General features: G+C 41.0%; 2 protein-coding genes across 4 annotated transcripts in view; one reads left to right on the top strand and one right to left on the bottom strand.

The window, feature by feature from the left end:
- Positions 1–121: 121 nt before the first annotated feature.
- Positions 122–14,241, bottom strand: LOC148890274 (LIM domain and actin-binding protein 1-like). Of its 2 annotated transcripts, none has more exons than XM_089010406.1 (9): positions 14,101–14,241; positions 13,892–13,931; positions 7,969–8,412; positions 5,650–5,704; positions 5,478–5,566; positions 3,409–3,487; positions 1,967–2,001; positions 1,767–1,900; positions 122–1,694 (listed from the first exon to the last, which is right to left on the bottom strand). In XM_089010406.1, exons 1-9 carry the CDS (start codon positions 14,220–14,222, stop codon positions 653–655), a joined length of 2,040 nt encoding a protein of 679 aa, XP_088866532.1. In that variant the 5' UTR covers positions 14,223–14,241; the 3' UTR covers positions 122–652. The 2 variants fall into 2 exon arrangements, with proteins under 2 accessions (XP_088866532.1, XP_088866533.1); XM_089010407.1 differs by having other exon boundaries at positions 1,767–1,897.
- Positions 8,226–15,620, top strand: part of znf740a (zinc finger protein 740a) — a 28,291-nt gene continuing 20,896 nt past the window's right edge. Inside the window, exons 1-2 of one of the 2 annotated variants that reach the window (XM_089010410.1) lie at positions 8,226–8,269; positions 14,168–14,261. The gene's annotated coding sequence lies outside the window, so the exon portion shown is untranslated. Of the gene's footprint in view, positions 8,270–14,120; positions 14,262–15,620 lie in introns of those variants that run through there. The other variant, XM_089010409.1, reaches the window with a different exon arrangement.

Here is a 15,620-nt window from a genome sequence, read left to right as displayed (position 1 = left end):
AAAATATGGTGTCGGTTGTCCTTTAAATGGAAATGATTTGAAAATTCCTCATTCAGTGTCGGAATATTGCATGTGGTACGTAGATTTTGTAATTCTATCATAAAAAAAAGACCAAAAAATGTGCCTTTTAATCATTTTATTATGTTTGAACAACTTAATACAGTACAACTGAAGTAGAATCCATTATACAACTTATTTAAAAATCATCCAGAAAAAAACCATCAGTGGCACTTTACATAGAAAATCTTTTTTTAACTATACCAAATATGGAGAAAATGTTTTGAAAATATATTAATCGTGAGTACTCACTTTCCTTGTGGCACAAAGAACATTTCAAGAGCATCTTGCGTTGGTAGGTCGGATTCATGCTCATTTCGATTTTTTTTAGTAATTAGTCTAATATGGCAACACCGTAGATTCGGTTAAGGTGTTCGTTCGGCAAAACTTTTCGGAGCATGTGCTCAGTTATGATTATTTCTTTACCTGAGATTTATTTCCAGTCGCATTAATTCATGTCTTTCGCACAGGAGTACGATAACTGAGATAGTATTTGACTCCTGAAACGGTATAATTAGGAGTTATGTGAAACAATATACAAAGCTAAAACCAAAAAGCATAAAAAGACAATTCTTGTGAGTCAAATTGAGTTGACTTAATATTCTCCGTCGCCCTCGTCGTCATCGTAATAACGGTTCCTCTTGATGATATCTTCTGCCGTCAGCTCCTCTGCGTCGCTCTCATCTTTGTCCTCCTCCCAGAATCCGACGTCCTGCGAGGCGTGGTTCAGTTTGGGCTGCGCGGGCGGCGAGGGGGACTCCGAGATATCAGGAGAGGTGGTGGAGGCGCCGTCGTCGGCCGATGGGCTTGCTTCCTCTGCGTGTTCGCCAACTTGATTGTCATCCTCCATGAGCACCTTCAGGCTACTTTGATTGACGACTTCACTATCGATTTGCTTCTCTTTATCATCTCTCTTCCTCTGCAGATCCACTTTCCTGTCTGCCGTTTTTTCTTGAGCTGCGTTCTTTTCCTCCAGGGACGCTCTCCATTCCTGCAGGGCCTTGAGAGGCCGGCGAGGCTCCTTGGGAATGGCGGTGGGATTGGGGCCGGCCTGGGCGGCCATGGTGAAAGCCCGACTGCGTTCCCTTAGAGAGGAGCTCCTCCGTAGACTCGTCAGTTCTGCACGTTCGGAACTGTGGGATGACGAAGCGGAGGAAAAGGAGTCGTCCTCCGGGGGCCACTTGGCTCTCCAGGGTCGTCCCGATGCGCCGCCCTCGAGGGCCGGGCTGCGCAGGCCTGCGCCGGGGCTTCCTTCGCCGGCGGGGGGCGGCCAGGCGATCCTCAGCCTGCGAGTCTCGGCCGGCTTCTCGGCGGAGTTGGCTGCAGTCTGCATCCGAGTCTCCAGGTGTGCGGCAAGGTCGGTGACTTTGACTGTCGGCGATGCTTCTTCTGCGGTTGGGGTGGGCTGTTTATCTGACATGCTCTCCACCGACTCGGTTCTCCCTCTCACTGACACGACTTGTTCTCTGGGTTTCACCAACTCTTCTTCGCTTTCATCTTCGTCTTTGCGTGGCGCCCACAACTCCTTGTGAGGCCGGTGGCCGAAACCCTCGTCGTAGTTGCCTTTAGCTTTAAACAGCTGACTGAAATGAGGCTTACAGTACACGTTGCCGTGCAACGAAGCAAAGTTGCCAAGGCTAAAAACACACATAAGGCGGCATATTGTCAGGAAAAGTTGTTTTCGCAACATTTTGAATGGGGAAAACAACCTTAGCTTTGTGCTGCAATGGACGCAGCGGAAGCAGCTCTTGTGGTAGATGTGCTGAAGAGCCGCCAATCTTTCCAGAGGGTAAACAGTCTTCTGGCAAGCCACGCACTTTTCCTTCACTGGAGGGCAGAACTTCTGAACGCACACAAACGTAGAGTTTGAGTCTTGTCTTCCGACCGAGGGCTGCGCTGCTGAACTCACCCTGGACGGTTTTGGAGCCTCACTGCTAGTATCCCCTGAAAAATAAGACACAAACTACTATATTTTCTGGTGTATGAGGTGCACCCAAAAGCTTTCATTTTCTTCAAAAGATGGCCATGCGCCTTATGCACTGGTGCGCCTTATATGAGAAGTGATATTGAGCCACAACAGGTTTCGCAACTTCTGTCAGCAGCTATCAACTCAATTTCTCCCTTTAGAAGTAGTGCGTAACCCCAGCCTCTACCGTAGCGCCTTATAATATGCTCTGCTTTATATTTGCTAAACTCTGATATAGTTGTAGTAAGTTCATCCTGTCTACTTGATATCTAATTAAAACCAGATTCTTTTCTTACAGACAGTGTATTGTAGGTGTTCAATTACCTGACATGTTTCGGCGTATGGACACTCTGACGAAGGCGGAAGTATACGCGGAAACATGTCAGGTAATTGAACACCTAAAAAACACTAAGAAAAGAATCTGTTTTAAATTAAAACGTATATATTTATATATTATTGATAAAAAGGTTTCTTCAGCCATCATCTGTACTTCTTTGAAGGTGTCGGACGTTTCGCTCCTCATCCGAAGAACTTCGTCAGCGAACTAAAGTTGTGCTGGTAATTCTAATGGATATATTATATTTGGAAAACATTTTTTCATTCATTGTAGGTGCGCCTAATAGTCCGGTATGCCTTACATATGGGAAAAAGTTGGAAAAGACACCATTCATTGGGGGTGCGCTTTATACTCCAGAAAATACGGTAGGTTTAATTTCATTTTACATTATTCACACTAAAAGAGTTCCAGTTATATTTCAGGAAGAACCTAAAAGACAGTGAGACATTTACAGCTGTATTTAATTTGGGATTTTATCAAGGTTTGAACGCACATTCTATGCTTTTGCCGTTCATTCAAGGTCACAGAGGTCACCTTGTCAAATTATATTACATTTTCAAATCATACTGATACAGTATGTCATCCACTCCAACTTTTTACAAATAGTGTATAATGCCACTCACGTTTTCTAAATATTTTTTTTTGCAACGTGTACGCAGCTTGTTTTATTTACAGCTGTTGTGAAAGCGCTATACAAATGAGGATGCATTGTATTGTATTGCATTTAGCACCGTGTGCGCTCAAGCTCAACGCGATCACTGCTGCAAGTTAACCGCCTCTTTGCAAAAAAAGAAAAGCCCAAACTAGTTCCCGCGGTTCGACACCCTTGTGGTGAAAGGATGGTTCATTTGAAGACATTTGAGCACTCTGTGTTCACTCAAGCTCAATCAGATTTGTCTCCACCTGCCAGTTCCAATAACTACATCGAATAAGAGACATAACCCCAATCACTCATGTGCCTAAAACTAGGCCACAATCGGGCGGGGGAGTTTAGGGGGTGTAACTGTTCCGCCTGCGTCTTCTCATGTTGATCCGGTCGGTGACTCACCATTACACTCGGGTCCCGGTGTCACTTTCTCAATTGCAAGTAGAGATATTTTGGAAGGCAGCACCTCCGGTGTCACAGCCTCTCGCAAAAAAACAACAACATGGCTGTTAATGTATGCGTAATCAATCAATACACTCCATAAACAAACAGTTCCATCTCCCCTTGCCAAAGTTCACATCAATTGAAATCTGCTATCTGATGAACCCGCTACATTCCATTACTGCACAATGACAACTATTGGTAGTTTAAGTGGAGAAACAATTTTAATATTAACTCATTCACTGCCAGACATGAGCAAAAACGTGTCCACTCCAGTGCCAGGGTTTTTGTCATTTTCATTCAAATTGCAGGACCAACAGAATGTTGAGATTTAGGACTGCATAAACATTCAATACAGTGTAGGAAACCTTAGACTCTTTTCTTTCATCAGAAAAAAAGAGTTAATTCCTAAATTATTTGGGTCTGGAGTGATATGACCTTGAAATGAGGGCAGCTATCCGAAATCCAATGCAATACATACATAATGATTTATATAGCGCTTTAACAACAGATGAAGCTGCAACAAAGCGTTAAAATTCAAAAAGGGGCAATGCTGCCCCCTTGTGGAAAAGAGAAAACATTGCCAGAGGTCATGACCAGCGCTTTATCGGCACCCAAGCATGAAAAACCAAAACCCGAACAAATTCGTGAATGATGGCGCTCTGTCATATTTTTGAACGAGTTAATATATATATATATATATATATATATATATATATATATATATATATATATATATATATATATATATATAGTAAAGTCTCGTTATATCGATATTCAAGGGAGTCCGAAAAAATATCGATATAACCGGGACTATCGATATATCCGACCCTGTTTGCATGTAATTTTCTCCGTGCGTGCACAGAAATAGTATCGATATAACCGGGACTATCGATATATCCGATATCGATATAACGAGACTTTACTGTATATGTGTGTGTCGCGAGCTATCATGTCTAATGTTAAGTGTGCACAAACCAGCTATAGATGTCCACAATTAATGTTAGGAAGTAGCGCTCTGTAAGAAACTATTGGGATAGCTTAAATATCCAGTTTGCTAATAATGTTGCTAGCGAGTTAGATGTATTTCAAAATAGCCACAGTTCTAGCTAACTATCGTAACTCATTCACTGCCATGCCCAAATTTATTCGGGAACTGAAAATGATGACATGGAGCGCCATTCCGGAATTTGTTCGGGTCTTAGTATTTCTAGCGGGTTTTGCCGATAGAGCGCTGGTCAGACCTCTCGCAATGTTTTTTCCATTCCACGAGGGGGGAACATTTGCCTTTTGTCCATGTTAGCGCTTTGTTACAGTGCTATATAAATCAATATGTTATGTAGTGCATTGTATTTTGGACAGTCACCCTCATTTCAAGCTCATAACTCCAGACCCATATAATTTAGGTATTAACTTTTTTTCGGATGAAAGAGATTCTAAGGTTTCCGACGCTGTATTGATGTGTGTTGATTGATGTGTGCTGTATTGATGTATGTTTATGTCATGGTGTCAAAGTCAAGGCCCGCGGGCCAAATGCGGCCCGCCACATCATTTTTTTCGGCCCGCGAAAGCAAATCAAACTTGTTAAATTCCATGATGATTGCTAAAATCTGAGCCAAAATTTCATATTTTTGGATGTCAACCACAATAAAAGTCATTATTCTTGACTTCAGATTTCAAAATGAGTTATTCATTAATTTGCTGTGTGCTCTATATGTAATATTTGAAGGGATTTAAACATTCTAATGGGTTCCCCAAATTCATAATGGCCCTCGAGAGGAAACCATAACTACAATGTGGCCCGTGGCAAAAAATGACTTTGACACCCCTGGTTTATGTAGTCTTAAAACTCGATGTATGTATGTAATAATTGGAGCCCTTATCATTGTAGTGTTCTATTTGCAAACATTTGCCAGACTTTCATATTATTGCGCTACATGTCCCTGATGACTGTGGTATTTTAATAAGGACATTTTATAGTGCTATTGCCCCGTACATATGACAAGGGAGGAGACCATTCTCTTACTCACAGATTTAATGTTGCTTTGTTTGGACACAGCAGCAGAGTATTTGGCCAGCTTCTCCCTTAGCGATGTCTTCTCCAGCACGCGGTCACACACTGATTGGAGCACAACGCACAAAGTTCATGTTTTCCTTGTATCGATCTTAGCCGCCAGTTGAAATGAATGCAAAAATTCTCACCAGAGGTTTGCTCCATCTCTTCTGATGAGGCACTTAGTAGAGTCGACCTGGAGCCCTGGATGAAAGGGGGAAAAAAATGATGGTTAACTCCCTTAAATTTAACAGTTAATTCAATCACTGCATCCGTTTATCAGCTTATCATGACTCACAGGCCGCTTCCACAAAGTGAGGCCGCCTTCCTGTCTTTCAGCGAGATCGGACTGTAAAAGGTTACGCTGCCATGCTGTCTAGACGCAGGTTCTAACACTTCTCTAACCATTAGCGCCGCACGTCAAACTGCCTACCGAAGCCTAAGTAATCGTTAAAGACGATCCGACGAGAGCGTGATGAGAAAATGTGGAAAGTGTGATAACCAGAGTCGGAATGATGAAACAGCCCCAGGTCAGGAATGTTTCGACATTCCTCGCTCGGCCAAGGAATGCGCTTTTTTTTCTGCATGAGAAAAGACACACTGAAAAGATCCTTTACAAGATCAAAATGAAGTGAGGCGTACACAGAACAATTTAGTAAGGTTATATTTTTAAGCCACATACAACATAGCTCAATATTTTAGATGAAACTGACTCAATATCTACAAATTATTGCAGATGAAGAATGGACATTTGAGAGGCGGTTGTTAATAATCCCCATTCATTTTCTGCACTGTTGTCGACTATTTTTGCGAACGTGACTGCATACCGAGCCCTTTCAGCCACGTCGACAAATGACCGTATTTTCCCGTGTACGAGACACACCCAAAAGCCTTGATTTTCTTCAAAAGATGACCCTGCGCCTTATATACAAATGGGCCTTATATGTGGAGTAATATTGAGCTACAACAGGTCAGCTGCCACGACTCCATTTCCCCCCCATAGAAGAAGTCATGCATTACCCCAGCCTCTACTGTAGCGTCTTATAATGTAGTGTGCATTATATTTGCAAACTTTTATATATTTAGATATTTTTGGACAGCTTTTCTCATTCATTGAAGGTGGAACTTATACTCCAGTGCGCCTTAAATATATGGAAAAAAGTTTGAAAATACACCATTCATTGCGCCTTATACACCGGAAAATAGGATAATCATTTTGCTGAACAAACTGGGCAGGATTTACAAACTGTTTTCATAACCAGCATCATTTGCTGAACAAACTGGGCAGGATTTACAAACTGTTTTCATAACCGGCATCAACGATACCATATAAAACATACATAAAATAGTCTGAAAGGGGAACGTTTTTTCCCCTAAAAAAGGTTGAGGAAGGGGTAAAAAAAAAGTAAAATTAAACTCGTTAATTTTTATTTTGTCATCCATGTCATATGGTAAGCATTATTGTCAACAATAGTTTAAAGTTACAATTTGGCAGAGTCACTTCCTTCCCGGAAATTTTATTTATTTATTTATAGTTGCTTGTTCTGTAGCCACAAAGGGACATAAGTCTTCTTGTGCCGGTCCCAAGCCCGGATAAATACAGAGGGTTGTGTCAGAAAGGGCATCCGACGTAAAAGCTTGGCCAAAACAAACATGTGGATCATACCTCTGAAGATGGAGGTTACTGATTCGCTGTGGCGACCCCTTGAAGGGAAAAGCCGAAAGGAAAAGATTTATTTATTTATTTATTTATTTATTTACGTGAAATCTTATTTGTGGACAGACTTTGCTTTTCAACCACATGTCCAAATGAATTTAGAAATATTGTTAGGTATTATTGTAAAACAAACCGGTACGTCTACACACCGGCACTATATTGGCGCGACTTGGCTAACATCTGGAACTCGCTACCTACCAACTAGACAAATGTATTTTGCTAACATAATTACCATATTTTCCGATGTATAAGGCACACCCAAAAATCTTAATTTTCTTCCATAGATGACCCTGCGCCTTATACGCAGGCGCACCTTATATGTGAAGTAATATTGAGTCACAACAGGTCTCGCAACTACTGTGAGCGACCACGACTCCATTTCCCCCTCTAGAAGTAGTGTGTAACCACAACCTCTACCGTAGTGACTTATAATGTGGTGTGCCTTATATTTGAAAAACTTTGATCATTTATATATTATAGTTGGAAAACTTTGTTCATTCATTGAAAGTGCCTTATAGTCCGGTGCGCCTTACATGTGGAAAATGTTTGAAAATACACCATTCATTGAAGGTGCGCCGTATACTCTGGTACGCCTTATACACCGGAAATAGTAGTAGTTTTAAAACTTCCTGAAATTTGAAATTTCATATCTAAAAACTTCTATTTTTTGCTGTTTTGTACTGTTCAATAAAGTACGTTCCCGTCCGTTTCCTATGTCGGAAGAGAAAACGTAGATGAGATGGGCGGTCACCTTTAGTGAGGTATCGTCTGCCTTCTCAAACTTCATCTTCAGATTGTTGAGTGGCATTCTGGGCTTTTCATAGGAGGCGCGAGGACTCGTCAGAACTTGTTCGTCAGGCTTTTCTGGCGCTTTGCTCTTCGTCGGCGCATCTTTGTCCATCCCACTCTGTTCTTCTGCTTGCAGAGCAGCAGAGGGCACGAAGACCGAATCGCTAGCAGGTGTGCTGGGAGGAGCTTCCTGAGGAGGCCGCAAAGCCAGCGGACTTTTAGGGGTCAATGGCTGCTCGCCGACAGAAGCCGCTCTGTTCAGGGTAGGAAATGTGCTTTGATTGTTTATGGGTGCGGAGATGAATGGCGTCTTCTCTTGATGACCGCCGTTCCCCGCTTGCTCCCAGCGCTTCTTCAAAGCACTCAGATTGCTTGCGCGCTGGGAGGTGGATGCGCTGTCAAAGCCCTGACAGACAAACACAAAAATTGCTGAGCAAAAAGTACAATGAAAACACACCTTTGCTTGACTAAGATAGCAATATTGCAGGGAGAATTATTGGAACAAAATCCCACAATTGCTTTGTGTGGCTTTAGTGCTTCCTCAACTGTTAAGATAAAGAGTCCAAGAAACACTGGAGCCGTCTTTGCTGAGTCTGCGTGAGGCGCAACGACTGAGCCAAGCCATAACAGGGCTGAGCATGCATTCTGCATCCCATCATGAACAACAACTTCACCTTTTACTCAAAACACAGAGGAAGGCTCTGTTTGCCCGTTGGTGCCAAAAATAAGGCAATGCGGCGTGGCGGACAAGACACAGCAGATCAATGGCAGCTGCTGTGTGACCTTTAAAAACTTCCTGTATTGTGAAAGAGGAATGACATGCTGCAGAAAAAGAGGACCTGAACACCAGCGTCAATCACGGCCAGAAAAATCAGTTCACTTTTTGGAGGTATGCTTGGTCAGCTTTTAATTATTACAAAATTGCTAAACTGGAAAGTATAATTTAAAAATGACATGAATTAACCATTTACCCCCAATGTCCCCAAAATGCTCCGAGTGATCATAACAAATGAGCATGCTGGGAACTCAACAAAGGCAGATGTTAAACCACTGACATTCTACAGCAAGCCCAAATTTAAAAGAAAGAGAATGAAGAGAGACTCAAGAAAGTCAACCTGTGGCAAAATTAGCAAACGACGAATACGGGAGCGTCCTCTGCTCGTTCTTGTTCCGATGAGTACGTGGTGGAAGTTTGCCAGATGTTAGCCACCAGACTAAATAAGCTCCCATGACTTCTTAGTCCAACCCCTCTGACAGCAGGAAAGAGTCAGAAAGCCCAGCAAACTCAAGCAGGAAATGATAAAGTTAACTCTTTGTTGACTGTGCGCTCGCTGGATAAGAAAGCGCTTTATTCGCACCCTGTGCTCAAAAGGTCAAGACAACTGCATTCGCGACTAATTGGGAAATGGAGATCCTGGTCTGAAATGGCTCATTCATTTCCAAATGAATGGAATAAGTCGTTTAATAGATGAGCAGTCTGCTCACACTCATGATTTTAATGTTCGCAATGTGAGTACATAGTTACGTTTTTATTTTGCAATTTGATGAGTATTACAGAGTATTCTAATACACACCCCCCAAAAAAAGTCTAAATAATGCCTGTTCATGCTCAAGACATTTATATGTAATTAACTCATTCACTGCCAAACGTGCCACTCCAGTGCCAGGGTTTTTGTCATTGTCACTCGAATTCCAAGACCCACAGAATATTGACTTTTAGGACGACATAAACATTCAATACAGCATTAGAAACCTTAGACTCTCTTCTTTTGTCAGAAAAAAAAGTTCATTCCTAAGTTATATGGGTCTGCAGTAATGTGAGGTGCAAGTAGGGGCGGGTGTACAAAAGACAAAAAAAACCTAGACTATTGTTTTTCATCGTAGAAAAAGAGTTCATTCCTAAATTATATGGTTCTGTAGTTAAATGAGCTTGAAATGAGGGCGGCTGTCCAAAATACAATGCAATGCACTTGTGGAAAAGAAAAAAAAACATTGCCACAGGCCATGGCCAGCGCACCCAAGCATGAAAAAGAAAACGAACAAATTCAGAAATGGCGCTTCGTCATGTTTTCAATTCGCGAATAAATTCGGGAATGGTACTCAATGAGTTAAAATAAAATACCCTTTAATACAGGATGCAAATGAGGACGAGATTAGATTTCCATTTATTTGTGTCCTCCATACTTATGTTTATTATGATGATACTAGTCCAGCGTGTTCTACCGGAAATAAATTCCTTGTGTTCTACATACTTGGCCGATAAAGATGATTCTGATTCTGATATTGAAGTATGTCAATTATCAAAGTTTTTTTGCAAGGCTGCTAATGCTATGAAATGTAACCCTTTGATTGAGTCCGATCACCTTGTGTCATTCTTTTGATTTTTTTTCTCCATTTATTTATTCGATGTATTAAAATAAACTCCACAGGAGTGTTTTAATTAGCCATTATATCCACAACTAATACTTGCCAACAAGCCTCGTAGCTCTTTTAATGTTGACGCGGGCTTCTTGGCAGCGTCCCTTATCGCATTTCTCCTGGACTTAACGCCAACTTTAAAGTGAGGACCAGGTGTCTGTACCGTCCCGGACGAGCCACATTTTCTCCATTTGTTAAAGGTCTTCATTGTAGACTATTACTTACTTGTGTGTACTGTAGCCCCTGCAACCGACGTGTATCCATAACAGGTTTTTGAGCCTTTTATGCCTTTTCCCCTTTGTGACCCGAGTTTTGGCTTTATGATGCTCTCCAACAAACATCAGGAATGTTTTGAAGAGATCAGTTTGGTCACAATTTTGATTGGTGTCATTTGTTGTCATGACAGCCAATACAACAAAGTATCAACGGTTGCATCTTCGCAGTGGGATGCAATGTCAAACTTGTCGCATATGGCATAGTTATCTCAAATTATCTTTACACCAACATCTGGTTCGACTGACATCCACCGTTCAAGTTTACTTCCTGCCCAAACAAAGTCACAAAAACCCCCAAGCCAACCACAGTTTGTTTAAAAAATACTGGATAGCTAAGTATTACAATCAATGTAGTAGCGTATTTTCTGGTGTATAAGGCGGATCGGAGTATAAGCCGCACCCCCAATGAATGGAGTATTTTCCAACTTTTTCCATATATAAGGCGCACCTTCAATGAATGCAAAAAGCTTTCCCAATATATATATATATATAACCTCACAAGCCGACCACAGTTTTGTTTGAAAAAAATACTGGATAGCTAAGTATTACAATGAATGTAGTACTGGGTTTTCTGGTGTATAAGGCGCACCCCCTATGAATGGTATATTTTCAATTTTTTTCCATATATAAGTTTTCCAAATATAATATATAAACCTCCCCATATATAACCCCACAAGCCGACCACAGTTTTGTTTTAAAAAAATACTGGATAGCTAAGTATTACAATGAATGTATCACCGTATTTTCCGGTGTATAATGCGCACCCCAAATGAATGGTATATTTTCAAACCTTTTCCAAATATAATATATGAACCTCCCCATATATAACCGCACAAGCCGACCACAGTTTGTTTTAAAAAAAAATACTGAATAGTGAAGTTAGTATTACAATGAATGTAGTACCGTACTTTCCGGTGTATAAGGCGCACCCCAAATGAATGGTATATTTTCAAACTTTCCATATATGAGGTGCACCGAACTATCAGGCGCACCTTCAATGAATGAAAAAGGTTTTCCCAAATATATAAATATAGAAAGGTTTTCCAAATATAAGGTACACCACGTGAGAAGGCGCTACAGTAGAGGCTGGGGTTACACACTACTTCTTCTACAGAGGCAAATTGAGTCGGTGGCGCAGATGCGAGACCTACGAGGCTTAATATTACTTCACATATAAGGCGCAGGGTCATCTTTGGAAGAAAATCAAGGCTTTTGGGTGTGCCTTATACACTGGAAAATACAGTACAGTCAAATGGACAATGCATGACCCAAAACCTATTGCTTATTGGCACAAGTCAGAATAGAGCGACTTGATTTTCCAAACTATAAAGCCCAAGAATTGTGACATATAAAAGTGACTCCTGTAACCTTTGTGTATGCGTGTTGTTTCACGTTGCTATCCTACGGCAAGTCTTCCCAGGCGAGTCTATATTTGAGCATTCGGAACTCTGCTTTCACATTTAAAAACTTAAATGTTACAGTAATGAGGGTGAAAGACTTTTATTTTTACTAACCGTATACTAAATGTTTTTTTTTCAACCAACAAATGAGTTTCTTTTCCCGAATTGAGCTTTGCATGAAGACAACCTGGCATTTGAACAGGTTTCACGGCTAGACTTCACCCTTTTATTTCCACTTGACAAAATCCTTGAAAAGTAACGACTGACAATGTGAGGACTAGCGCGCACACACACACAAGCGCAAATGACAGATGGTGTTTTTACACTGCTTATTGAAATTAGCCAACTACCCCAGAAATACTATAATACAGAACTACTCTAATATTTTAAAAATATTGCATCCCTGAGATCTTTATTTGTCTTACACAGAATGTTAAGACTTTGGTCAACTATAAATAAAACTTGTTTAAAATCTCAATACATCTGATTACAACAGATCTACCCCCAGGAAGGCACCACATACAGTAGCACACAGCCACATTACCTTGATTTTTTTTCATGATAATGGCTGACGGGTTATCCATGTCACAATAAGAATAATCATTAGTCCAGCTATGTGTGTTTTGTCTTTCAGTCAGACAAAGCTGAAAATATACAGAAACACTAGAGATCATTGCGAGCAGATTAGACTGATTGAGGACGGATTATGGGATTGATAGCCTGCCCACCGCTAGAAGTGCCCAATGGGAGGTCAGTCAGGACAACTCAATTTGCCAAAACTTGTGCCGTTGAAAATTGTTGCAACTATCTGGCATCATCGCTGTGCACGCTTCAGGAAGGACACTAATTTTCGTTCAGTCCAAAGTCCAGACATTGATTGATAACCCTAACCGGAGATACAGTACACTGGACCCTTGGAAGCATAAATTTGTAAATTTGGAATTAAACTAATGTTTTTTCTGGTTTCTAAGAAAATTTACCGTTCAAAAGTCAATGGATCAAAAAAAGTTGTGGTACTTGGGCGACATTGGAACTCACAGGCACCAAAATGGTGACCTCTACCTTTCAAAGCGCAAACAGTAAAATACAGATTTAACTCATTTTCTGCCATTCCCGAATTTAATCAGGAATTGAAAAGTGTGACGTGGCGCGCCATTCCCGAATTTGGTCGGGTTTTGTTTTCTTTCTTGCAGCGGGGTGCCGATAAAGCGCTGGTCAGACCTCTGTCAATGTTTTTTTTTCCCCTTCCACGATGGGGCAGCATTTGCCTTTTGTTCATGTTAGCGCTTCGTTACAGCTTCAGCTGTTGTTAAAGCCTTATATAAACCAATATGTATGCATTGCATTGTATTTTGGACAGCCGCCCCCATTTTATGCTCAAATAACGCTAGACCCATATAACTTAGGAATTAACTCTTTTTCTCCGATGAAAAAAGATAGTCTACGGTTTCTTACTGTGAATTAAATGTTTATGTCATCCTAAAACTCAATGTGGGTCCTGCAATTTCAGTGAAAATGACAAAAACCCTGTAGTGGTCACATTTTTGCACATTGTCTGCAAGGGAATCAGTTAAATAAATAAATACATACATAAACTGAAATTGAGACCGCCAAGTGAACTGTGCGGTTGTTTAGTTTATGTACCTCATCTTGTCCAGCATGCTCATAAAAGAACAACAATGGAACGTGGCAAGGAAATGTATTTCATACATACTTGTTTAAAAAAAAGAATACATTCCAGCAGGGACGTTAGAGGTTACAGTGAATCCGAACCATCTAAATATGTACTCACTCCTTTTCTCTTATGCGTATCCTCTGCAGCTTTCTGGTATCTGGGAAAAAAAGTCAAACACAACACAAAGATTACAGCTTCAAAATGATTTAGTCTACGGAAGGACAAATTAATCTAACGACAGTACTTGGTGGTATTTAACCCCACGCAGGATGCTGTTGAACTATCTTTCAGAAACATATGCTATTCCAATCCTTTCCTTGACTCACTTGGAGAAGCGCTCGGCGATGGCGTTGCTTCTTCCTCGCCCGCTGACCAGAGACAACTCCTTTGCAGTGACACGCAGCGACTGCGACACCCACGACTTGCGACTGAATGGAGCGCTGTCCATCTTTGCAGCTACCTAAATTCCTACACCCAAACACATCCCGTAAGTCAGCGCACCACACGAAGTTTGGTGCCAAACAAATCAAAATCGACATCCAAAGCTTGATACTCAATATGCATTCCTTTTATTGACACGTTGCAACTTGCAACTCCTGTGCCTGCTCGATTGTAAGATGAAAAACTGCAAACAGCTAGGCTGTTATTTTCGGAGGGACAGCGCACGCTCTGCTCAGAGAATATAACTCGCATAACCACACGGCTCAAAACGCACAGTGTGCTATTTAACTTTATTCTGACCAAGCCATATCATAACAAGAGGCAAACCGATGGTAACCCTCCATTACCTATTCTGTGCTCAGTGGAGTGGAACTTCCAAAAGTCCGGGAATGAATCCCATTCCTGGTGTTCACAGTGATCTCTATAAACATGATTTAGGAGCAATGTGGGAAAGGCAGAATAGCAATACTAAGACTTATACACTCTTAAAAATACCAGAAATATGTTGTTCTGTTGTGTTGTGTTGTCACCACAGAAGGGCAACAGAAAATAAGAACCAAATTGACATTTGTGGTCAAACTGGAGAGACTGCATTTGACCTTTGAGGTTCCAGCTACGTCAAGTCAAATTTATTCACAAATTAAAGCTGTTGTGATTGTAGAGTATAATATAGGTTGACCATGATTTGCATAACATTGAGTCTGTTTTTATGCATTTAATAACATCCCAACGTCATTGGAATTGGGTTTATGTATAGCCGTTAATCACAGAAAAGTCTCAAGGGGCTCCACATGCCTACAGTTGACAAATATTAATGACGTCCCCTGATTTTAACCCCTACCTTTCGCCAATTTGAAATGCACAAGCTGAGTAGCATTTCATCATAGGAGTTAAATTCAAAGCAAACAAAGCGGGCGCAAGTGTTTGATTGCCTTGACAAGTGGACTACCATATCCAGCACCAAGCACTGATTTTTTTTCTCAATGTCTGGGTCATCCGTTCTTGCCCTCTTGCATAATCACAGCGATGACAACATATCATGTGGACTTTGGACCAATTATTGAACACACATTTATATTTTTACTTCCTGTTCTGGCCTTATGCATTAACATTCTTTCATTTCATAGATTTATTTGCCATCACTGTGTTTCTGTTGAGATAAAGTGTTTGATTACATGGAGGAGTTGTGTGACATTATTAAGAAGTCATCACGGTGTCAGCAATGGCGTGTGACATATCAACTAGTACAATGCCAGAGCTACTGAATGAAGGCTTACGAAAAAAAAACATACTTTCAGAATTCTTTCCATTGTTTATTCCGATTAAATTAATTGAAATAATAAATTACCAAAGAGGGTGGGGTGTCTCGAAGTGTGACACATTACATGGTTGGTTTTTATATCCT

The sequence above is a fragment of the Hippocampus bargibanti genome, linkage group LG12, assembly GCF_051943395.1.
Source record: "Hippocampus bargibanti isolate YZ-2025 linkage group LG12, ASM5194339v1, whole genome shotgun sequence".
Classification (NCBI taxonomy): Eukaryota; Metazoa; Chordata; class Actinopteri; order Syngnathiformes; family Syngnathidae; genus Hippocampus; species Hippocampus bargibanti.
Note: the sequence above shows the minus strand (reverse complement) of the source record. Positions and strands in the feature narration are given on the sequence as shown.